At 37.7% G+C, this 26,252-nt stretch overlaps 1 protein-coding gene across 1 annotated transcript in view; it reads right to left on the reverse strand.

The window, feature by feature from the left end:
• Prss12 (serine protease 12) overlaps nucleotides 1–26,252 on the reverse strand; it is a 53,579-nt gene that overhangs the window by 13,065 nt on the left and 14,262 nt on the right. The window contains exons 2-9 of the mRNA XM_040751912.1: nucleotides 25,191–25,341; nucleotides 16,389–16,567; nucleotides 13,521–13,662; nucleotides 10,402–10,598; nucleotides 9,333–9,474; nucleotides 6,654–6,859; nucleotides 4,015–4,093; nucleotides 3,330–3,452 (exon numbers count right to left, since the gene is read on the reverse strand). Coding sequence (XP_040607846.1) covers nucleotides 3,330–3,452; nucleotides 4,015–4,093; nucleotides 6,654–6,859; nucleotides 9,333–9,474; nucleotides 10,402–10,598; nucleotides 13,521–13,662; nucleotides 16,389–16,567; nucleotides 25,191–25,341 — 1,219 coding nt within the window. The remainder of the gene's footprint in view (nucleotides 1–3,329; nucleotides 3,453–4,014; nucleotides 4,094–6,653; nucleotides 6,860–9,332; nucleotides 9,475–10,401; nucleotides 10,599–13,520; nucleotides 13,663–16,388; nucleotides 16,568–25,190; nucleotides 25,342–26,252) is intronic.

A 26,252-nucleotide genomic window follows, 5' to 3' on the forward strand; every position in this document is an offset into this window, starting at 1 on the left:
TTCATCTCTTTTGATTGATTTTATTTTAAAGTCTAGTTTGTTAGATATTAGGATTGCTACCCCGGCTTGTTTCTTGGGTCCATTCGATTGAAAAATTTTTTCCCAACCTTTAATTCTCAGGTAATGTCTGTCTTTAAGGGTGAGGTGTGTTTCCTGTATGCAGCAGAAGGAAGGGTTCTGTCTTCGAATCCAATCTGCTAGTCTGTGTCTTTTTATGGGTGAGTTAAGGCCATTAATATTGAGGGATATTAATGACCAATGATTGCTCATCCTTCTTCGATTTGCGATGGTTGTTGTTGGTGGAATTATGTGTGGAATTTCACCCCTTTGTTCCTTTGGCTGTTGGTAGAGAGAGATTCTCTAATGCTTATGTTTTTCTGGTTGTAGTTAGCTTCCTTGGGCTGGAGTTTCCTTCCAAAATTTTCTGTAGGGCTGGGTTAGTGGACACATATTGCTTGAATCTAGTTTTGTCATGGAATATCTTGTTTTCTCCGTCTATAGTGATTGAGAGCTTTGCCGGGTATAGTAGTCTGGGCTGGCATCCGTGGTCTCTTAGTGTAGGTAGAATATCTATCCAGGACCTTCTGGCTTTCAGCCACAGAAATGTCTTAACTCAGCTTGCATTTAGGTGAATTTTCAGACTTAGTTCTATTTCTTATAGACCCAACATAGCAAGCATATGAATGTGGATTTCTGTCTGTGAAGCACCTTGAACATGGAATCCAACTGCACAAATAATTATGAAACAGACAGGAGACATTAAGAATTCAGTGTGTGACGTTGCTAACATAAGTCAGTAGGTAAAATGGACACATTCAGGACAGAAAAGCAGGGAAAGCATCTACAAAGAAGAGTGAAGAACCAGGCCCCTTCCTCATACTATATGCCAGGCATATGAATAAACTGTAAGCAAAAACCTTTCAATATTTTAAGGGAAAAGCAAGACAATGTGATTATTATATGGAACTAGGGAAAATGTCTTGTTGAGACAGGATCTTGCTATATAGTTTTTGCTGGCCTAGAATGCCCAGTCTACCCTAGGTCAGCTTAGAACTCAGAGATCTTCCCCCTTCTGCCTTTCTGAGTGCTCCGATTAAAGGTGTGTGCATGGGAAAGATGTTTGATAAGATGCACAAAGCTTCTTACAAATTAAGAAGAACCATCAACAGGACTGGAGATGTAGCTCAGAAGATCAAGTGCCTACAGAGAGCACACAGAGCCCTGGGCTAGATCTCCAAGCTCTCCAGTACTGCATAAAACTATGGTGAGCACACATATAATCCCAGCAACTGGGAAGTGGAGGGAAGACCAAAAGATGAAGGCCATCCTTGTCTACTTAGTGAGTTTGAGGCCATCCTTGGCTACATAAGACCCTACATTACCAAACAAAAGGAATCAGACAGGAAAGGAATCATAAACAATAAAAGAGTGTGACCCATACCAGGAAGAGGTATTTGTGGTATATAACAACAAAGGTTCTGTATGTAAAACACATGAAAAAATAAAATTTACTACAAAAAGACAATGATATATGAAATACGCAAAGGATATTGTGGTGGTTTGAAAGTAAATAGCCCCAAAGGGAGAGGCACTATTAGGAGGTGTGGCCTTATTGGAGTAGATATGGCCTTGTTAGAGGAAGTGTGTCACTGTGGGGTGGGCTTTGAGGTCTTCTATGCTCAAGCTTCACTCGGTGTGATAGTGGGACCATTTCCTGTTGCCTGTGAGTCAAAATGTAAGGACTTTCAGCTCCTGCTCCAGCACCATGTCTGCCTGCATGACACCATGTCACACCATGATGATAATGGACTAAACTTCTGAAAATATAAGCCACCCCAATGAAATGTTTTTCCTTCATAAGAGTTGCTGTGGTCATGGTGTCTCTTCACAGTAATAGAAACTCTAAGACAAATATGAATGACGGAAGACATTATTATATTAAAACACCCAAAAAACACTATATAGATGTCTACACAGCACTATTCTGTAGTTTTGGAAGAATAGAAATAACTAACTACCTATTAGTAGGAAAATAAATAAATTTAAAGTTCTAAAAAAGAAGTGGCAGTTCATATGTTAGTTAAAATGAATCTGCACAGACAATGAATACACAGTAAAGTATAAATGCGTTATACAATATTGTGTAAAAGAGACAAAGAATGTTTTGCTTGGAAGAATTCTTCAACCATATGGCATTCATACTTTTTAAACTCTTTTTTTGTTTTGTTTTGTTTTTTGTTTTTCCAGACAGGGTTTATCTGTATTGTTTTGGAGGCTGTCCTGGAACTCGCTTTGTAGACCAAGCTGGCCTCGAACTCACAGAGATCCGCCTGCCTCTGCCTCTGGAGTGCTGGGATTAAAGGCGTGTGCCACCAATGCCCAGCACTTTTTCAACTCTTAATTAGGACAATTTTTGCAATGTACAAAGTTAAAACAGTATACCACGATTTCTTATGTTCGTCACCATGCTTCAGCAATTTTCAACATTTTGTCAAATGTTGGTATACATTTTTAAATGTCAAATTTAATGTAAAGAATTGTGTATCTACCACAGCCTGTGAATAAACGGTACACAGGGAAGGCAAGAGAGGCAGTGCAAGGACAGTCTTGGAACTGGACAGTGACCTTCTAGTGCGACCTGCTCAAGCAGCTGGGAAGAGCTCAGAATAGACTGATAAAATGTCTAGGACAAGAGGAAACTTGTCAGAGTAGGACTATGTTCCATAAAGAATAAGAATAAAGGAGATGTAATGTGGCTTTCCAAAAGGTACAGAGAAACTTAATACACAAATCATCAAGAATATAGAACCATTAAAAACACTCAGGCTACATCATTCTTCCCTAGAATTGGTAACCAAATAACATACCTGAATTTTACTTCCACAAGGATATGAATTTTAATCAGATATATTTTTGTTTGCTTATTGTGTTGTTTGTTTGCTTTCTTGTTAGTTCGAGATAAACTTGGTGTTCATCCCACACTAGCCTCAAACTCAATGCTTTTCCTACCTCAGTCTCCAAAGTACAGGGAAGTGTGTCCACACCCACATATCTTAGATAAACACTTAGGAAACCACCACCTTCCATATCTGTTTCCTCCCCCCAAACCTCCCTTCCCTTCTCCCTCGTTCCAGACTTGGTTTTAGACAGAGTACATCAAGTTGTCTCCTGAGACCGCACTGCTGTTTTTCCTTGCATCACTGACCTTATGTTCACAGCACCCCAGGGCAAACAGAGAAGGCATACCTGTCCAGTAACGACACCCTCTGTGCCACCTAGCATGGAGTGAGCTAGAGGGGAGTGGATTGCTTGGAAGGAGGGACACACACCTTTTGAAACAGTGAGCCGCTGTCAGGACCCAGCAGCTACTCAGAAGGGTTGCTCCGCACAGCAGCCTGCCATCTCCATGGGACGACTTCAGCCGAAGGGAAGCCTGCCAAGGCCAAGCACCCCTAGAAGTCAAGCCACACATTCAAGAGAGGAGAAAAGGAAAGAAAAGCATCGGGTTAAACAATGACTTTGACGCAGGTGGAGGGAAGAACTCAAAGCATAGTGAAGCCATTAGGCCCTTCCTACGTGGAGACCATAGATATCAGCAACTCTGAAAATTTGTTGACAGGCATCTCTATACATCCCTCTCATCTCCAAGCCTCTTGGAAGCCAGTTGTCCTCTTTGTTATCCATGGGTCCAGTATAATTTCTCTACTTGCTTTATGCCATATATATAGCTTATTCAGGGTAGCCTAAAGCTGTACTGGCTCCCATCAGTGAATTAGAATTAAAATTTCATTTTAAAAATCACTAAGAAACAAATAACCTCATTCATGCCTTGGCACCTGTGAATTCACACACACACACACACACACACACACACACACACACACACACAAGGCAGGGAAACTGTCAGTGCAATCTTTACTTAATTTATAAAATGATAAAACAAACCCCATGCATAATAAAAGGGAATCCTGGTCTGGTGTAATATCAAAATCTGCTTGAAAAACCTTTTTCTACCTTAAAGAATTGTTCCCACCAATGATCCGTTTCTGTCGACGATGCAATAATCTCAGTCCACATCCAGAAGAGAACATCTCTAAAAGGACAAAGGAGTTACTAATATCTATCACCTGTCCCCAGTTCTTCCTTCTCTACTTAAATTTTCTCAGAAAATTGTACCATTTTTTCTTGCAATAAAATAAGAGTTATATTTTAACCTAACAATAGTCTTATGCAAGTAGATCAGAAACTTATGAAGTTTCCAATCATTAGGCTCCGAAGGATTTCATGGGTTGCCACAACAAACCTGATTATCCTTCCCAAGGTAATATTTCTGTCCTAAATACACAAGAATTCAATTAAATATGTGAGAAAGTGGCAAATGTATACAAAAGAAAATACATAAAGCATGACCAAATTTTAAAGTAATTTTACAAAGAATTTATGTAGGATTAGTTTTCTATATGTACATAAATGTATATACTGTTTATTTATAAGCATATAAATACAGTAAAAACATGAAGTACATAGTATATATACATGTATTTTTTGTTTTGTTATTTTTCTCTCTGTATAAGGAGGGTGGGAACTGTGCCAAGAACATGAAGACCAAATCAGTGCTAATGGTTCCAAGGCAAGGGGATCGTCCAGAGAGCTAGCAGTAATATTTGGCAAAGAAAGAGGTGCAGCAATGTGTACCAGGATGATTAACTTGCCAAATAACCTTAGGGACCTGCCATCAAAACCTGATCCTTCATCACTTTGGATATGAATCTTACAGATAGCACTGCAATTTACAATATGAGAAAAACTTTGCAATAATGTTCCACACTGGGCCAGCGAGCATATCTGATGCCAAGAAAAGTATTTTTCCAACAGTAAGTAAGAAAACCTAAAGTGCCCATCATTCTGACTTTAAGAAACAAAATCAATTTTAAGCTGTACACGGATGTAAAGAAATGAGAAGCAAGATCGCATTCCTTTGTAAGAGTGTCCTGTCAGATGACCAGCCATCAATCACTTGTGCCTAATTGTCTTATGAAAGTCACCAGGTTCTGAACTGCATCAGGAAGCAAGAAGATAATGAGCCAAATTCTGTCAGGGAGCTAGAGATGAAACATTTTCATTGAGGGATGGAGGTACTGCCTGCCATGGAAAAGCATCAAAATAAAATGTGAAATGTGTTTACACATTCAGTTTTATATTTTTCAACTGCTATAGGAATTTGACATAATATATACAGTATATATACATATTATATGTAATTATATATTTATAGTTATATAAGTATGGTTTATGTTATATATTTATTCATAAATTTTATAGTCAATTTATAAGTAGAATTTTATTTATTGAAAGGAATTTAACAAATTAGGCTGCTTTTAGGGAAAGATGTATTTAGGGAAACAAGTTGTCTTTAGTAAAAACAGGCCTCTGAGTGTTGCTATCACAGCTAGAAACTCCTCAGAATCTCAGAGCTGTGTCAGCACCATCCAATTCTGCCCTTGTGTTACCTTAACATCAATTAGAGAGAGGATGTGTGAAAGAAGCAAAAGTGTGCATGCATGTTCAGATCAGAAATGCTTGTTCTTTTTATAAAGGATGACCAAGGATTTCTCAGAAAAGCTAATTCTCTCTTTTTTTTAAATCGGTATTTATTATTTCATACAATTTGAACATACAAAGCTAATGGGAGAAGTCCTTCTGTGAATATGTTGTCCTACTGATTTATTAATAAATCACTCTTGGCCAATAAGGATGCAAGATAGGTGGGACTAAGAGTGGAAGAGGATTCTGGGAAATGTAGTCAAGAATAGGTGTTGCCATGTGATCCTGTGGAAGAGAGGATGCACCAGGATGCCATCCTCAGAAAGGTAAATCCTTATAGAAATATATATTAGTAGTCATGGGTTAATGCTTAAGACAGAACTAGCCAATGAGAAGCCCTGGACATTGGCTGACAGCATTGTAACTAATAGAGTCTCTGTGTGTTATTTGGGGTTGATGCAACTCTGGGACCAGGCTGGCGGGAAGAATGCTCATTACACAAAGAACTTTCGAGAATTCTAGGTATGGAAGAAGAACTACTTACTATGCCAATATTATACTGTATTCTCAATTTCCTTCAATTTTAAAATTTTAGGGAATAAAATCTACCAAAGAAAAATGATCTTTTAAAAATTGACTTTAGTTGGGTGTGGTGTCTCATGACTGTAATCCCTGCACTCAAGGAGGCTGAGGCAGGAGGATCTTTGTGATCTTGAGTTGCAAATGAGTCTGAACATGAGTGAGACTCTGCCTCAAAACATCAAAACAAATGTATCTTAAAAGCTATCTCCACTATTTAAAATAGTAACAATAAGAATGATCTCAGTCCTGAGTCTTTAAGGACAATCACAAGCTGAGACTGTACAAGGAGTTGATCTCAGAGACTGTACAAGGAGTTGATCTCAGAGATGGCAAGGTTCTGGAAGCCCACTCCCTCTCCTTAAGCCTTATGAAGACACATACGCCAATCACCAGCAGCTCTAAACATGAACACAAACACCAAGGGGCTATGGGCACTCCTTTTGCACTAGGATCTTGTTAACAAAGTCCTGCTACAGTGAGGGGAATTAGTAATTCTCAACTTGCGCAGTGGCCCAGAAGTGATGTACCTTTATGACTATTACTCGATGCTTTCTTCTCATAATAGTCACAGATGACTCCTGCGTCTTCACTGTGGCGGCAGTTGTGCCTTCCGATATCTTGTTTGACACAGTCAGCCAAGGACTTTTCATTTCCTGTGCACTTCACATTGTCCATGTGGATGGGTCCCTTTCCTTCCCCAAAATAAGCCATGGTCCTTGCTCTGGCAGCACCCCTAGAAACAGAGCATTCTTCAGATGTGGAGGGCAGCCAGACAAGCATCTGACAGATTTCAGCACACTCCACCTTAACTCTTCCTTAGATCTGAATATTAAAATCAGTATGTGCACAAACTGAAAAATTACTTGTTGTGATGGTCAATATATTTAACATTCTTCATTGGTGTACTCCACAGACACTTTATGGAATCATCTGCTTCTAATCTAGCTTCTACTTAGAAAGTCACACATAATGTCAAAAATAAAGTCACCCCCAAAGTTTCAGTCTTTTAATATCACATTACCAAGAAAAATATAAGATTAAATAATTACCAGAGACATAAAGACTAATTTTTCACCTCCTTTTGAAGCAATAGGTACAATTCTTACTGCAGAAAAAACTTGGAATCATGGAAGACAGGATTATTTGGAATGTTTCCTTTTTGTTTTTTTAACATTACTTTCTGAAGATATACAAATCCAAAAAAATTTCATTAATGAAGATAATTAAAAACTCCATGTTCAACTGAATTTACTGAACACAGTTGTGAAAGGAAAAATCATTAAAGTTAGAATCAGGAAAACTACCCTTAACAAATCAAGTTAGAAAAAAAAGTATTAAGCAAAGATTTGAATAAAATAAAAAGACTGATAAGCTTAACAATTTAAATTAAGAATTCCACTTTAGAGGCAGGTGGATTTCTGTGAGTTCGAGGCCAGCCTGGTCTACAAAGCGAGTTCCAGGACAGCCTCCAAAACAATACAGAGAAACCCTGTCTCGAAAAACCAAAAAAAAAAAAAAAAAAAAAAGCCACTTTACTAAAAACCACACTGAGGATAGTAAAAAGGTAAATCAGAAAGCTCATATTTGTAATAAACATTTACAAATATATTTATTGATAAATGCTTTTAAAATAGAGAAAAAGCATGCATTATACAAATAACTCCCAAAATGTACACAAAATTTTGAAAAATCCCCAAACTTAAAGATAAAGGCAAGATAGATCCCAAATAAAATGATTTCAATAAATAAGATGCCAAAACATTGCAATTTATATAAAAATATTTTTTAACATTTTTTTATTTTAATTAGCTTGTTTTACTATATAAAAAATATTAAGGGCCAGTAAGCAATGGAAATGTGTTTGATCTCACTTAGGATTAGTGATGAGGTAAACACTAGCTATTCAAGACTGTCACTGCTACTGAGTGTAGTCACATGGGAAAGCAACCTTGCAGCCCTGGACAAACTTGAGTATACCCGTAGTGAACATGCTAATTGTTATATTCCTGAACAAGTTCCTTATAAAGGCATTTGGATTCTGTCTCCTGGACTAGCCCTCTCTCGGTGTAGTAAACTGCACCACAACTGGGTCCTATGATCTCCATCATCAAGAAGATTCTCTCTAGGTCAGACTCCTCAAACTTCCAACCTTCCAGAACAGTGACTTAAACAAACTTCAATCTTTATGAATTACTCAGTCTGTGCTTTTCAGTTAAAATAATAGAAAATGCATTGCTACAAATATAAACACAACATCAATATAATAAGTTGTATATATTTATGGAATTTAATATTACACAGAAAATTGAACACAAATTAATCACACCCTCTTAGATAAAAAGATATTTCAAAATCAATAGAGAAACAAAGCAAGTAACTGAAGACCCTAAAATACAAAGCAAAGGACATTTAAAACCGAACACTGTCTAACTCACCTTTGCCTCTAGAGACTTCTCTACCTTCCTTTACCACCTATTTAGAAGACTGCAGGTCAATATTACAAATTATAGACCCACTGACCATAAGATAACTAGACCAGCAAAAGGGTCAGAAACAAGACAGTAAACCAGTATACTTCAATAACAAAAATATTGAAATTTGATAAAACACAAATGCTATTTTGAATAAAATGTATTCTACACTGAAATAACTAGTTCAATTGATCAATATTTAAGATATGCATATAAATAAGGGTGTGTTTTGTAAATATAACTCATTAATAGTTATCTACTATGAGGTAGGTGACTTGTATATTAGCTTATATTTCACAACCCTCTATGCTATAACTGTGTGTGTTTTGTGTGTAGTGATACACATGAGTGTGCAGATGCACATGTCAGTAAGTTCACATGGAAGTCAGAGCAGGAGGCTAGGTATCTTTTTCTTTTGCTCTTGGCACAGCTTGACTCCCATGAATAGCAAGGACCTCCTGCTGGTTCAGTGACTAGGATGCAGAGCTGAAGCCTGCATCACAGGGAAAGGTGAACTGATGCCTGTGATTGAGGGCAACAGCATTATGGATAGTCAGAACTGGACTGTATTTGCGATGTTACATAACATATATTTCCTGGAAAGCTAAACTGAATATAATTAGACTACTTTCAGACTCTTTACAATTCCAAATCACCGTGCTGTCGATATTTTTAACTGAAGAAACTGATTTGACATGAAGGAAGTACCATCCCAGAGAACTATGTCTTCCTTACTTATAGCCAAGCTGCCGGCAGATCACAGCTGCATCTTTATCAGTCCATCCATCATCGCAAATTGTTCCCCACTGGCCGTTGACAAACACCTCCACTCGGCCTTCCTTCTTATTTTCTCCATCCATTAGTCTGATAGGAAAACCTAAGTCATGGTTTAAAAATATCAGAAAAACCCAAACCAAGTTATGCTAAATCACGAAAGCTTTACAAAACACAATTTTAAAAAATCAGATATAAAATCAACTAGCAATCTTTCTTCTGGAGAGGGAGACAGAGCATTTGAAACTTTATATTTCTTATTAGTGTGTCTGAAATTTAGCATTCTTCACAAAAGAAGGTTAAAAAAAATGGTGATTTACCCAAAGACTAAATGCAAACTGATGGATTTTAAAAAGATTCTTAGTTTTCAATTTTACATTTTTAAATCTTTGTTCTAGTATTAAGGGAATACATCCACAAAGAATTCAATCTCTAAGATCTATCTCAATAGTTTTAAGAAAAATTTCATGTATCCTGCTTTATTCAATTTACTTTTATGTAGATGAGTGTTTTTACTTGTGTGTATGTCTGTGCCTGCCTGGTGTCTGCAGAGGCCAAAAGAGGATCTAGGATTCTCTGAGACTGGAGTTACATGTCGTGATAAGTTGTCACGTGAGTGCTGGAATAAAACCCCAGACCTCTGGAAGTAGACAGTTCTCTTTGCCACTGAGCCAGCAATTCAACCCCAGTTATTATATAGTCTCTTTGTGGAGATAAGTGGACAACATATGGTAAGTTGGTTCTCTCCTTCTATCATGTGAATTCTGGGGACTGAATTTAGGCCATTAGATATGTGGGGTTGGAAACTTTTTTCTTATTGAACAACTTAGACTTTTAAGTGATGAAAAACAAATCCAGAATTAGAAATGTAATGGTAGTTGAGAACTCAAAAGCTTATTTTTTTCCCCCTTGGGAAACAGACCTTTAAACAGTAAGTCAGGCAGGGGTGGGAAATGTTTTGCATTCCAGACCAGTGGTTGGAGAAGCAGAGTGAATGCCTGTGTCCTCAAGGGCAATGTCCTGTCCTTACCTGGAGAAAGCCTGTGTCCATCACTGTCAGGGTAGCAGGTGAGGCCCACATCTTCCCTGTGGCTGCAGTCATGCCTTCCCCACTGGCTCCTGGAACACTGAATGAAGCTGGCTTCTTTCCCTGAGCAGCTGACTTCATCCAGCCATATGGGCCCATTGCTGCCTTCAAAATGGCTTACAGAGGACTGTTTGCCGTATCTGCAGCAATGAGATACACACTGTTCACAGAACTGCCATCCTGTGAATCAAAGAACCATTAAAAAGCAACCTAATTAAGTCTCATGACTTCAGAGGGTAAGAATCTGACCTTTCTCCTGCCTTGGAGACCCAACTCTGCTTGCTTTGCTGTGCATTTAAACCATCTGAACATCTTTTGGTTGACTTGATGAGTAACTACCCAGTAATTGTGTTTTGTCTACAGTTTAACCCACCAGCCAGAGAGCGTGCAAAAGAGATAAACCTCAAATTCCTGGCCATGGATCAACTCTCTGAAGTACATAGGGAAAACAATTGTTTGTTTGGGGCTCTGCTCAAACTATCTGAGCTGAGCTGAGTTTATCCACTTCCCTCAGGCTTTTTGGAGTCCTTCTCCAAGATAGAAAGTGTATCAGAATTTAGTGACTTCCCAAAAGCAGGACCCAATCCGGAATTACAGTTTTGGTGTTGGCTCATCAAAGTAAAAACAATGACAGTGGGTTTTTTTTGAAGGGTTATAAAAGTTTAATGTGTAATTTTTATAAATGACACTGTGCCAATTGACTATTACATTATATTATGTATTGCAATAAATGATAAACTGTGAAATAGCAAATTTAAAAACTGGCAGTTACATAACTGCATTTATTTTCACCCTTCTTTCAGTTTTTCTTTCATTCCTTAAAAACTCAACCAGATTATCACTGATCTTAAACATCTTCCAAGTAGCTTCAATTCTTAGAGTCTGTAAAATTCAACTCTCAGTAAGAAATTGTATGCCCATCACTCCCTTCAGTCAATACTTTTATTAATTCTTCACTAAAGACGTGAAGACATTTTTCCATTTGCCATGAATTTTCCTCATAGTCCTACTGTGCAATCCCTAGCTCTATCTAACCTGTGGAGTTATTTAGTAAGCTAAAGCAACATAGTCTTATTTTGGTTTTGGTTTTTGGTTTTGTTTTCAAGACAGGGTTTCTTTGTGTAGCTGTCCTGGAACTTACTCTGTAGACCAGGATGGCCTTGAGGTCACAGAGATATGCCTTAAAGGCATATGCCACCACCATCCCTTGGTGCAACACAGTTTTTAAGTAGTCATTTTGAGGCTACTTTACTTTTTTTTCTAACTAATCAAATTTTAGCAAAAAAGTAATGAACTTCAATTGAATATTGCTGTCACTTTTGACTTAAAGCATCCTTCCAGCAAATACCTTACTCTGATTGCCCTCCATTTAATTCAACCATAAAACACATAACAGGAAGTTTTGTTAGCTTTGAGACTGCATTTGTACAAAGACACCAAGTTTACTCTTTCTCATCCCCAATGAATCATCGCTTTTAGAACTTCCTCTGTAACTTAAATATGGCACACGCTCATCACGCTAACACATGCATGAGGACATTTTAAGTGCCAGTATGCACAGATAACTTATCCAGGAGAGAAAACGGCATGCATTTTTGAAACTAAGGTATACAAAATATAAAGGAATATTTTCTGCCAGTTAATTATTTTCATTAAGGAGGGAAAAATGTGAAATTAAATTGCAAACAATAGACACATTTCCCTAAATCTGTAAAAACTGAGGCTAAAATTATCAGGGTAACATACTCACCTAATACAACATCGTGCATGCTAAATAGTTCTTGCTAATAATAGCCATATATATCTGGATATTACAACCTTAACCTAATAATTTCATGAATATTTATTCCCCCTAAATTAAAAATGTTGGTGAATTTGTTTATTTGCATTTTCATTATCCCATTATTTATTATTAAACTAATAATTTTACCCTGGAAAAATAACCTGAATATTCATTTGGTCATGATGTGACTATTTAATGAATATCAAGTTACATCAAACTGTGACACTGTGCCATTGAGAAAGTAAAGCAAGGTGTCCATAAAATTACAGTTTTACTACAACAACTGATATAAAATTACACAAGACAATTTCAAGTGATGTGTAAGTAAGGGAAGTTGTGAATAGTATTTTCTTTTCTTTCTTTTTAAAATATCCCTAAGCATAGCTTTACTCAGCTTGAATGAGATATATATTTTAGGACTTAGTGAATATTTGCAATTAGCTGTATTTCAAGCTGAAATTAAGTAATTTTACCAATATTTTAAATCATGCCTTAGGAATATGAAAGATAAGAGAGAAGGGGCAGCCAAGGACTTCATTTGAATATTTACCTCAAGGGCATCCTTTTCAGCTTCTTCAACCAACTTAAGTCTTTATTCTGGAATGCATTATACATGTAACATGATATATACTTCCCAAAGTGTGGCACTCAGATTGTAAATGGGCAAGGTCAAAGGCTAGTTCTAAAGGTCATCTCATGACAAGAAGACTGTTCTTTTCCAACAAAAGTGTCGATTATCATCATGTTCCAAGAAAGAACCATGTGACGGCACAACATTCCCCACTGGAACTGCTGAAATTTTAGACAATGATGTCAAAACTAATAGCCTGAAGTAGTAACCTGCATCATGATAAAAGCAAGCATTCAGAAGCTCGCCTGAATAAACAAAAGAATGGACTAGAAGTCACTCTTGGCATCAATTTGTTGAAGAAAAGAGATGTTTGTAGGCACATAAAATAGTACATAAAGGCAACATGAGAAAAGGGACAAAAAAGTTTAATGATTATGTTTTCAAATGTTATTAAGTTCAAATTTTTTATTGAACTTGCATTTGTAGATAGATTGGTAAGGTAGTAGGTAGATAGATAAGCATTACTGATATAACAGGCAAATGATGATAGACTATAGATGTTGATGATGACAGATGACAGATAATGCACAGATAGGTAACTGATATGTTATGCATATGAGTTTTAGAAATTACAGGTAAGGATTATGCAGTAATTCTGACTTTAAAGATGTGTTTTGATATTCAGTGACCCACACCAACGAGCCTTACTTAAATCCCAGCAGTCGGCAAGCCACAAATGTGTTCATCTCAGTCCAGGCGTCATCACAGACTGTCCCCCACTTTCCCCTATAGTATACCTCCAGGCGACCTTCATGACTGCTTTTCCCTCCTGCAAGTCTGATGACCCCATCTGTGATAAGGAGATATACACAAAGGAAATTAGCTTAACGGAAAAAGAAAAGAAGCACCTTTGTTTGACCTGATATATAACTACATTTAGGCCTCCCTCTGATAACCAAACATTATGACTCCACTCAGTAATGTGAAGTCATTGCACACTCCCTGAAGATTAATACAACAGTCTTCCTGATATATGCACTCTTTTCTCCAAACAGAAAATGCTTTCTGATGTAATTTCAAAGAACATATTTCTTTTTCTACACTAAATCTTATTGGGGATCACTGTTCTTTAGATTTAACAGGACTGGAATTATGGGACATTTCCCCAATAGGATTTAATGTAGAAAAAATATGTTCTTTGAAATTACATCAGAATGAATTTTCTGTTTGGAGAAATAGAGTACAAATATCAGGAAGGGATTGTATGTAAAGCGTCAACTGTCCTGTATCAAAGTTGCATTAAATAATTCCATCCACTTGCATAAGGGGAAGATGTGAAAGAGGTAGAAATTGGGACTAGTCCATATGTCCGTGAGTCAAGAAATACTAAAGTAACAAAAAAAAAGAAAGAAAGAAATACTAAAATAACAGCCATGTTGAGTTTGTGGTTTTTGGTTTGGGTTTGTTTGGTTTGGTTTTTTCTTTGGTTTTAATATATGATAAAAAATAATCTTTGTGGTAAAACAGTAATCCTGCTAACTGGAAGATCTCCATCATTTTTCAGGACAGATCATTTTTGGTGTGGGGTAAATAGGTTAAAATTATTCTGTATGCTATTTGAATTTAGGTTCTAAAGTTAAGAATCTGTAGAGAAATCTACGAAATATATAATTTGTCAAGATTAATTTTCACTTGGGGAAAAGAGTTCCTAAGTGTCTCCAAAGAGAGAAGTATTGGGAAGCATGGTGTGGTGTGGTGGAAAAGAAAAACTCCCAGTTCTTAGAGGGAATATTTTTAAGATACTTGAGTGGCTACATTTACTTGGTGCAGTTAAGAGTTAAACTTGTCAATTTTAACGTTGCTGTTACATCTGAATTAAACTTATGTGATGTTCAAAAAAAAGAAATGATCATTTTCATTGGAATAGCAAAACAATACATAGTGACTTAGAGATGGTATTTCATATTCTCAAGTACATTAAAATACAGAGCTAAGAATGAGGGCAAAGCTACTTCAGGTAAAGAACAATCTAGTTTGTTGATGAGATCCACTGTGGTAATACACTGTTTATGATTTATTAAAGTCACTGGAGATCAAAATAGCAAAGCAGCCTCACCAGTTAGCCACAGAGGCCAGGTACACACCTTTACTCCCAGGACTCAGGATTAAAAAGTAGATGAATCTCTGTTAGTTCAAGGCCAAACTGACTACACAGAATTTTGTGCTAAAAGAAAACAGCTCACACAAAGGTGATCTCAGCACTGGGAATCACATGCCTTTAATCCCAGCACTAGGGAGGTGGAGACAGGAGGGTATGACTGGGCAGAGAAAGGAATATGAGGAGGAGAAGACAAAGATTCACAGCCATTTGCCTTTGAGGATTCATAGGGACAGGATTGCCATTTCAGCAGGGTAAAGGTAAGATCTACTGGCTTGGCTGCTTTGCTTCTCTGATCTTCAGCTTGATGTCTGTCTCTGGGTCTTTTATTTATCATGTGACATTCCTTGGACACCCATGGGTGATAAAAACACATCTTGCCTTTGTTCTTTTACTGATAATACAGATCTGAAATTTGAATCTGATTAAATCAGTGAGTGATTACACACACAGGATTATACAAACCCAGAAGCAAACAGCATGATAAATTTCATTACCAAAAGGAACATATTTAGAAGTCACTCCGTCAAAAACAGTTCAAACACCTCTCAATGGAACACAAGAAATCGGAGAATAGAAAATACTTTTTATGGATCTCTGGTATCCATTGAAGCAAACAAAAGTCTCTTAACACAAAACCATACAGTGTTTAAAATGTGTTCTTCAACGCCTTGTACCACCTATCATCCCATCTGCCCATCATAGCACTAACAAGATGACCTCATTTGAAAGAAGGTGGCTCAAGGAAATGAAATTCTCCGCCTTTGCTGTAAACTGAAAATTTCTATTTTGTACAAATGCATTGTGTTGCTAATAAAATAACAGCAAAAATAAAAATATATGAATCAGAATCCCATAGATACTAATTCTTTTACTTTTCACACACACACACATACAAGTAAAAATAATTTAAAACATCTCCTTTCTTATGACACATGATCTATAAGACAGACATGCTGCAGTGTGCATTAGTCTAAAACTTGATTACAAAGCTAGTTTGGCCTCTCTATTCCTTTAGTCAGCAATCACATAAACACAGTTTTGCAGTGGCCACAAACACATCCTGGGAAAGACTGGTTATCAGCTGAATGGACTAAAGATGTAATATACTGACATCTAATGCCTGGTATGTACCACTGCACATTGATTTTGGCTGTTGGGTACAGCATATTGAATTTTTTAAAAAAGTGATAGTTTCTGACCTAGCTTTGTTGGCCTTTAAAGAGAAACTTTTAGAAATAACTGGGAGTGAAGAAATTATACTTTGAAATAAAAAATTGTGTTTGATTTGATCTCGAGTTTTGCTTAGGAACACTGTCTGTCTGCTCATTTGACAATATCTGAATTAAGAAAGGAAGCTGTGGCAATACCAAGCAAGGGCGGCAGAAAGGCACGACATTTAGGAAATGACACCTTACCTGTCAGAGGGACACAAGACACTCCAGCATCTTCTTTATGACCACAGTCATGCTCTCCCCACGAGCTCTTTGGACACTGCTCAATTGACAGCTCATTGCCAGTGCAGCGTACTTCATCCAACAAGATTGGGCCAGATCCTTCCCCAAAATGTGCGTGACGCCATGCTTTGGCAACGCCACTGAGCAAACACAAAAACAGATGAATTCTGGATTCCACAATGAAAGGTGCTCCTGTCTTTTTTCCTCACTTCTGACAAACACATAGAGATTAATCCCACTCCCCAGTCCTTTCCCTACTACATTATTTGTGAGTTTCTTGACTTAGTCTTGCTTCCGGTGTCCACCACTACACATGTTTTAAAACTGCTTGGTATTTCTCAACCTTTATCCTCCCATCTTCATTAAGAATCTAATCTCAATGTTTTAAAAAGTACAGTAATGACTACCCAAGAGAAAAACATTTCCAAGCCTCCTATCCTACTAGAGGGCTGTTTATATCATGACATAAACACCATTTTAACAATGTTTAAGCACATCAAGTCATTCATGTTGATATACAATTATCAATACCATCTGTCTGCAGAAGATTTTCATCATCTGAAAATAAAGCTTTACCATTATTAAGTTTTTAGCAGCATTATATAGAAACAGCAGTGAATCATTCAAAGGCAATATCTTCATTCAATCTCCTTCACATTGCACATAAAGCGAAGGTAATGGCTGGAACTGGAGAAGTTATACTGGCCCACATTGTGTCTCCTCCATGGACACACTGTTTTTGGAGGTAGGATCGAAAACCATAGCCCAGACTCCTCTGAAACCATCTAGACAGTCTTGACTAGCCTTAAACTCACAGTAATCAATCATTCTGCCTCAGCCTCTCTCTGGAGCACTGGATTGGGTGCACGAGCACTATGCCCAGAAAAACCCCCTACTAAGGGCGCAGAGATGGAGGCAAGAAAGAGCCAGGGGTCCTGATGAGAGTGGACCCATAAGCTAGACTCTGCTGGCTGCCTCTTGTCTCTTTGTTGAGATCAAATTAAGTGTGTGCTTAAATTTGTTGAAGTTATCGTTATTTTCAACTCCTACCATTTAGTCAAATCTGTTTCTGACAAAAACAGCATCCCACAAATTTACTCATAACAAACTTCTCCTACAGTTCAGAGAAGTGAGGCCTAGATTCAGTGAAGATGACCATCACCGGCTGAATGATGGCCAACTTTAGAGACCGCTTTTCAACCCCCCTTTTCTTTTATCCTTTGACTTTAACATTTGTATCTTCAATTCTTCATTGATATTGAACCATTTCCTTTAATCATGAGTCTATAACTGTCTTGAGAATTAATAAAAACATATTAAAAGAAAAACATTCACTAAATGGGTGCAATACCCCAGTGATGGTAATAAAGTCGTATGCAGGCAACTTCATGGTTAGAGATCTTATTTGATTTGTTTTATTAGGTATTACAGAGGTCTCAAGAGTAGTCATGTTGAAAACAACATTTAAAACTTAAGCTTCTCTTTAAATAACATCAAGACAAATGCACCAATATGACCTGATTGGCTATGCATACAATTCAGAAAGTGCCAAAGAGATGGATTGAAGAATGCTTCTAGGAAGGGGTATGGAGGGAATCAAGGAAAAGAAAAATGCATTTCCTTTTGCTGAGTTAAAATATTTCAAAATTCAGAACCCCAACACTGCTCTCTGCTCTTAGTAGTCTATCCCAACAAATAATAAAGACCAGAGCCTATTGAGCAAAGGTAAAGGAAAAAAATGATATTCTAACCTGAATGGTATTGTCAAAATGAGCTAACTTATGAATAAATTTTCTTTGAACTCTATGCCTGAGATTCGTGACTCCTTTTTTAGAAGGATCTGGGACAAGACAGAAGAAACCCCAGCTAATGCTTCTAGATCAGATGACAGCAAATGGTGACTTATGAACTGTATACCTAATCGATCCATGCTGTCATTGCACTAAGAGGGATTGCTCCAAATTCTGAATGATCTGTGGGAAGGGAGAGACTGAAATGATAATATAATTGGTGGTGTGTAAAATGAACTGAAACCCAACTTTCCTTATACAAAAGTAAAATTGTGTTGAAGACAAACCATATTTGTGCCTAAAGCAGCGTTGGTGTCACAATGGTGCTACTGAGTAGCTACAAAGTCTAAGGTATTTGCTATCTGGTCTGTGGTGGTTTAAATGAAAGATGTGTCCCATGCGTTCATGTACTGGAACATTTGATCCTCCATTTCTCATGCTGTGTGGGGAAGTTATGGAACCTTTAAGAGGTGGAGCCTCACTGGAGAAAGTATATTACCACCTCTGGCCTTAACATGTATAACTTGGCCCCACTTCCTGTTCTTTCTCTCTGATTCCTGTGTATGACGTTCCTTCCCATCTATTGTGAAGTGAGTAAGTCGTAAGTGCTCTGTCCTTCCCGTCTATGTGAGCTGAGTAAGCTGTGTGCTCTGTCCTTCCCATCTATGTGAATTGAGTAAGCTGTGTGCTGTCTTTCCCTCTATATGAATTGAGTAAGCTGTATGTGCTCTGTCCTTCCCGTATGGAAATCATTTCCACACCAGCCTGCTAGTTTCATGCTGAAGCTCCAAGCATTCACTCTTTTCATGCCCTGACTACAGAGAAAGCTTATGGAAAATGCTGATGTAATGCACTGGCTTGTTTTGTTGGTGAAGCCATTCGATCTAGGTGACAACAATTCCTAATGAATACTCGCTGGGTTCATTCGATGTCTGACCCTCATCCAAGGTGTTCTGTTCACTAATCAAAGTACATTACAGAAATGGCCAGATGCACACCACCATATGATTAACTCAAGACTCAAATGTGGCCACTATCTGAAGCATACAAGGGAGGTAGATTATAAAGGTCTTGTTCTTTGACTACACATACCAGTTTGTAACACTTGTGACCTATGGCTATAGAAACTTATTTTGAATGATCAGTATACTAGTTGCCAGTCCTCACTGTCACCTGTGACTCCTAATGTGCAATGACTACTTAAGATTTGCTTGACACTGGTGTCAGTGCATTGCGCATATTTATTTAGTCTGCCCTGACAACTTCATCATGTTATGATATGTTATGGACAAGAAATTGGAGGCTCACAAGTTAAATAGCTTTCCCAGCACCCCCCACAGTATCTACATGAGGGCTATCTGCAGACCCTGAAGCTCAGGTGTGTTACAGCCTCCTAGGACGTTTTCGGTTGATGGCACATGGCATGACTAACACAGTCTAGTCAAAACACCATCACTATCATCTTCTTTCTCTTCTTCGTTCTCTGTTTCTTTCAGCTCTATGTTTTTGTCCTGCCATTTAACAGAGTATAGTGAAAAAAAAATCCTCCTCAGATAGAGTCATGAGTCTCAAGACTCATGGGATGCGATCAAGAACATGTCTACAAGTGGGCATAACCTCCCCATCTGTTAATAAACCTTCCTCTCTGATCAATCCAGTCCATATATCTACAAGTTTTTGTTAATATTGTAACATAGTCAAGGTTTTTTTAATTGACAGGGAAATAAAAAGTAAAGAAAGAATGTAAAAAGCAACTTAAACTGCAACAATTTTTTTTTGAGGCAGGGTTTCTCTGTGGCTTTGGAGGCTGTCCTGGAACTCGCTCTGTAGACCAGGCTGGCCTTGAACTCACAGAGATCTGCCTGCCCCTGCCTCCTGAGTGCCAGGATTAAAGGCATACACCACCACCGCCCAGCTAACTGTAACAATTTTATCCTAAAATTTAATATTATTCTATAGGAGAGTTTTATAGCTCCCTCTAAGGAAAACAAAACTAATGGAAAGATGCATTTAAATAATTAAATTTCTGTGCAAATTACGGAACTTGAGCACAATGAAATGTGACGTCATGCTAATCTGTGCTTTTAAAGGTTCCTGAAACCAGGAGGAAATGCTTTTAGTGCTAAGCTCACAGAAAGGAGCTTGAGAGTGGCTCCACCTGAATTTTACTACATACAGAAGATCTACAAGTTGTCTAATTTGATAACATCTGCAGGTGTCCCTTTTTCCTCTTCATCATCCCCACAAACCGAGTTAATCAAATTTAAGTATCTTAAGTACAATAATTCCTTTTGCATTTAGAAAGCTTCCCAGATGCCAATATACACAAATGCTATTCATATATGAGGGTCAGAATGACAGAATCTCACAAGGAAATTACAACCAGCACTACAGCAATGCATGACACGGTTTCCCTTGGGGAATTCAACAAAGCAAAGAAAGGTGAGATGAAATTTCCTTAAGAACAAAAACTATGAAGCAAGAAACAACTATGCTGTCTATTATCAAGTGTGGACTATTGAAAACAATTTCATTCAAAAGTACTTAGAATGTCAATGAGCAAACACAGAGGAATAAGTGTTGCAAAGTATCACTTGAATACAAACTGTGAGCAAACTATAAAATCAACTGAAAGACATGTGGACAACTCAATTCAGTGCACCAGGGTGACTGTGCCAAGAAAAGCTCTATGAAGCTGGGTTGCTTGTTGCTTAGGGCTTTCCAGGACTCTTCTGCCTTGCCACAAGATCATTAGCTTTTAATTGTGAAACATTAAGCAGTGGGACTTAGTGAGAGGTCTTAGATCATTGGGGAAGCCATCAAGAGAACTCTGGGACATTGGGCTCATCCCTCTTATTTCTCACCTCCCAGCCCTGAGGTAAGGAGCTTGTTTTAACACGGTGTTCCTCTCCATAACAGGCCCCAAAGCAAAAGGGGCCGACTAACCACAGAGTGAAGCCTACAAAACTCCTCCCAGATATGTGGGAGGCTGAGGCAGGAGGATTACAAGTTCAAGAGCCACCTGGATTACAAGGTGAGTTCAAGAGCAGCCAGGGTAAGTTAGCTTCTTTCTCAAAATAAAGGATTTAAAAATGAGAATGACAGAGCTGCGGATAGATCTTACTGACAGAACACTTGAAAGTCAGGAGTCAGTCTTCAATCAAGAAAGAAAGCAATGAGCTTATACTGAAGAAAGAGAGCACCTCCTTACTTAATCTAGCTGTGTGCTTGACATTAGTATAGTCTTCCCAGGGAGTGCGCTTCTGTCTCCTCCCCAAATTCTAGACGTGTCAGCATTGCCTTTTTAGGCACTATTTTTAAGGTGAAAATGCATTTTTGTCTTTCAGGAAAGAATGCTATACTACAACATAAAATTTTACAATCACTTGATAACTCGAAGTACCCTTAATATTCCATATGTCATTTAAATTTTATGTGCATTTTTCTAACTAACAAAACATTGCTTTTATCCGCAGAAATATTTGGAAAATAAAATTTGCCTTGTGGTTTAAAGTAACCTTTATTGTAAATAGTGAAATCAAGAGGAGAGTCCAAGAGATTCCCAAAACAATATGGACTATTTTCATTGCCTTTGGTTGCCTCCTAGAACCTAAAGGTAAACCCTTCTACTGAAGATACTACACACTTTTGATGGAGGATGTGGGAAAACTGATCTGGAACCGACTTTGAAGTCTCCTTCCCGAGGACTAGCTTTCATAGTATATGCACGTGCTATACAAGCTAACAAGAGAGAAAAGCAATCCCTAGTTCTACCCAAATGGAAAGATCGCAGACAACAGCAGTGACCAGCATGCAAAATATCTCTAATGATGCAATAGTGGTACTTATTTCTTGAGGGCAACTTAGAACCATCTAATTGGTCTTATTCCACTCATTTAGAGGGAATTCCTATCTGGTAATGTAAACCCAGACAATTGCCAAATGACTTGCAAGATCATGAACCCTAGAGTAAAACCTATTACTGCCACTTTTCTAAACCAGTAGAATTTCTAACCACATTCTGAATCTTTATCTACAGATAAGTGTAGCTCTGACCTCTTGTAGAGGCAGCTTCCCTTTACAGTAGATGTAGACAATTACAGAAATCCACAACAGAAAGAATGCAGAGCACCCAAACCCAACTGATATATCTACAACACTACTCCTATACCTAAGGCTCAGGGAACATCACAGAAGGGGACAGAGCAGAAAGATTTTAAAATTAAGAGGTTCAGGATGCCTGTGGTGAGATCACGTTTTCTAGACAGAGAAGCTATACCCATGAAATCTCAATAATATGTTGCCTGAATGAGATCAGTATGATAATATCCATTGGTATACCATTGTGGATGGGAGAAATCTAGTAAGGCCTACCCCTGGAAGGAGAGCTACAGGCAATTAGTGTTTGCTGAGGAAGGAAAACTCAGTTTTCTCCAGTTATGCAATCCGAAGTGGTCATCTCCAAACACATATACACGTGAGCCACACTAAATGGACTCAGCAGGTTGTATTTTGTAAATACATATGTGTACATATGTATGTATATGCATATAGGGTATATATGTAACAAATAATTTTAAAAGAGGTAGACTTGAGAAGGAGATTGGGGGAGCAATAAGGGTTAGAGTGGCAAAAGAGGAGGTGTAGAAATGACGTAAGTAGTGTACTCATGTACTAAACTCCCCCAAAATTAAAAATATTAATTAATAAAAAGTCAATATGCTGTTGACATGGTGTTTAAAATGCTATTTTGGGTAAAGGCATAGATTTCTTCGTAGTCAAGATAAAAATCACTTAGCACTTCCTGAACATTTGGCAATTGACAGCTCAGTAAATAGAAATTACACAGCAGTTCTCAACCTGTGGGTTGTGACTCCCATAGAGGTGACACATCAGATATCCTGCATATCAGGTATTTACATTGCAATTCACAACAGTAGCAAAATTACAGTTATGAAGTAGCAACATAAATAATTGTATCGTTGGGGTGGTCACCACAACATAGGAACTGTATTGAAGGGTTGCAGCATTAGGAAGGTTGAGAACCACTGCATTAGAGTGTTTTGAAAATACAGAATCTGGAAATACCTCTAAATAAATAGAAACTCTCAATAAAGGAATTTGTTTGATAATCTCACTACCAAATGCCCAGCTTACTCTTAATGATCAATATCTTTTAAATCTAACATTCCCTAATTAGATTGACCCTGAAAGCCAATGTATTTTGTATGGATACTAAATAACTAAATACTGTCAATTAGAAACATTTTATGGGGCTGAAGAGATGGTTCAGAGGTTAAGAGCACTGATTGCTCTTCCAGAGATCCTGAGTTCAATTCCCAGCAATCACATAATAGCTCACAACAATCTGTAATGAGATCTGGTGCCCTCTTCTGGTGTGCAGGCATACATGCCAGCAGAACACTGTATACACATAATAAGTAAATTTAAAAAATCTAAAAAAAGAATGTCTTTAAACTGGGCGGTGGTGACACATACCTTTAATCCCAGCACTCCTGAGGCAGAGACAGATGGATCTCTGTGAATTTGAGACCAGCCTGGTCTACAGTAGGTAGTTCCAGGACAGCCTCCAAAGCCACAGAGAAACCCTATCTCGAACCCCCCCCCCAAAGAAACATTTTATGGACAAGAAAACTGTTAGTAAACTGAGACCAATCAAACAAAGACTCCATCTGGAAATTCCACAATTTGTTACAGTTTTATTAGAAGGAACTAACTAGCCATAACTGGCGCACGCAAAGAAAGTAATACTAGCCAACAATATTGCTAGCACTCAAGGTCAAACGCACCGTTTTAGAAATTCTTGTGCTTGTTCCTTTTCCACACATGAATTACAAATCAGAGATTAGATTCAGTTACACAGGGAAACTAAAAATGTCACATTACTGTTCAATTTTAGCCTAGCCATTATGGGATTAAAAAAGAAAGAGCCATTTTGACTCTGTGACTCCTGGTGGAGAGTAAGACAATAAATAACCCATCACCTATGATGGTTCCTAAGCACAGCACTAGCATTGAGTCAATCAAGGCTTTGTGACTGATTTCCAATTTTAGAACCTGTAAGAATGAAAGACCCAAACCAAGTGACACTAATTCAGAATATGGGACAGTCTCTAGTGTGTCCATTAAGAAAGTCTAGGCTATGAAAACAAGAGACTGGCATAGGTTCTAAAAGACTTCAGGGCCAGCTGTACTAGATTACCTTGGACTGAGTTATCTTGTGGACAGACCATGTGTCAAAGATGCTGTGTGAGTGACTACAAACACTTGCATATGATAAGAAATTAGACTAACTATGATAGTGGTAATCTGACTATATTGGACAATGTTCTTATTCTTAAAGCTTTCAGGGATAAAATTTTAAAGTACTTCAATGTAAATATAGTGTTTTGAAAAGTGGGACAGTTATAAAACAATCCCAAACAACTTAGACTAATTGGCCCAAGGTTACAAATTCTACCTCAATATCAAAGAATTTGGCTAACTAAACAAAATGATACAATACTCCTGAGAGAATCTCATCACAGGGGTCTCTGGCAAAGTGCTAAGTAGAGTAACTAAATGTAGTGTAAAAGATCTCATATAATCCTAGGTAAATTTTAGTCTTGTTAACTAATGTTAAAAAGAATAATACTCCAGAATAATCGCAAGCGTGAAAGGACATTGGAAGTTGCTATTCATCCCGATGTTCTTATTACACACTTCATTCCATTCCCTATATAGGAATTACTTCTTTTGTGCATAAATAGACATTCTTAGATTAGACCTATAGAATACATGTATATACTCTTCAGGAAGCTTACAGAATAGTGCAAAGATTTTTTAAAAGTGGTCTTTTCTATTAGTTTAAGGAAATGTGTAATTCAAACATACAGCACCTTCTTTGGTATATGGAAGTAATGGTATCAAAAATTAGGAAAATAAAACAAAACAAACTCAATACAAAACAAACCTGAGACCCAGCTGCCTGCAGATGACTTCTGCGTCTGCATCATCCCATTGGTCATCACAGATGGTCCCCCACTGGCCAGCATGGTACAGTTCCACGCGACCTTCATGCCCGCTATTCCCACCAGCAAGGCGAATGGCAGGCAACACTGGGCCTGTGTGATACAAAATTAAAAGCAACTTCAAGCCATGTTTTTTTACTTTTCCATCATAAAACATGTATTTAATCTTCTTCCGTTCTCAGAAATAGCATTGATTAAGCCACACCAGTGACATGGACATACACATGCATCTCTAATAGACATTATGGGAATCTTGACCAATTAAAACACTCCAAATTGAATTAGATTTATATAGAGAGCTCTTTGGAGAACACACTCCAAATTGAATTAGATTTATATAGAGAGCTCTTTGGAGAACACAATCATAATTCAGCTTTTTTACAACTTTAGAAAGCAGAAAGGGCACATGAACAAACTTCCAATCACCTGAGAAACAGTTCGTTTTCATCAGATTAGGATGGAGTCATTAAATTTTTACTTACAGCAAATTGAACATTCTCAAATGTAATAATCAACTATAGTTCTCATGCCTATAACATACTTGTTTTCAAAGTGAATTATTTCTACAAGTGTAGAAATCAATGCAAATTTCCATCTAATTCATTATAATAAATTAGTGGACATTATAGATTGGACCTCCAAAAAAGAATTATTGAAAATTACCCCAGTTCTTATGGTTTACATGTGATTGTGTTTGATGTGTTTGAAAACTTGCTCCACTCTTAATGCTGCTATTTGGGAAACTTATGGCGCCTCACTGGAGGAAGTGAGACACTGGAGGCAGGACTTGTGGCTTCGTAACCCCACCCTCCTTCCTGTTTACAGTCCTATGCAATGTGACCATGCAGCCTCTAGCTCCTACTGTTAATGCCTTCCTTGCCTAGTGTCACATCTGCCATTCCATGGTACACCATGTCCTACTGAAACTGTAAAGCAAAATATACCCTTCCTCTCCTAAGTCACCCTTGTCAGAGTGTTTATCATAGTAATGAGAAAGTAACTAA

Source organism: Mesocricetus auratus, unplaced genomic scaffold (genome assembly GCF_017639785.1).
Source record: "Mesocricetus auratus isolate SY011 unplaced genomic scaffold, BCM_Maur_2.0 Super-Scaffold_100009, whole genome shotgun sequence".
Classification (NCBI taxonomy): Eukaryota; Metazoa; Chordata; class Mammalia; order Rodentia; family Cricetidae; genus Mesocricetus; species Mesocricetus auratus.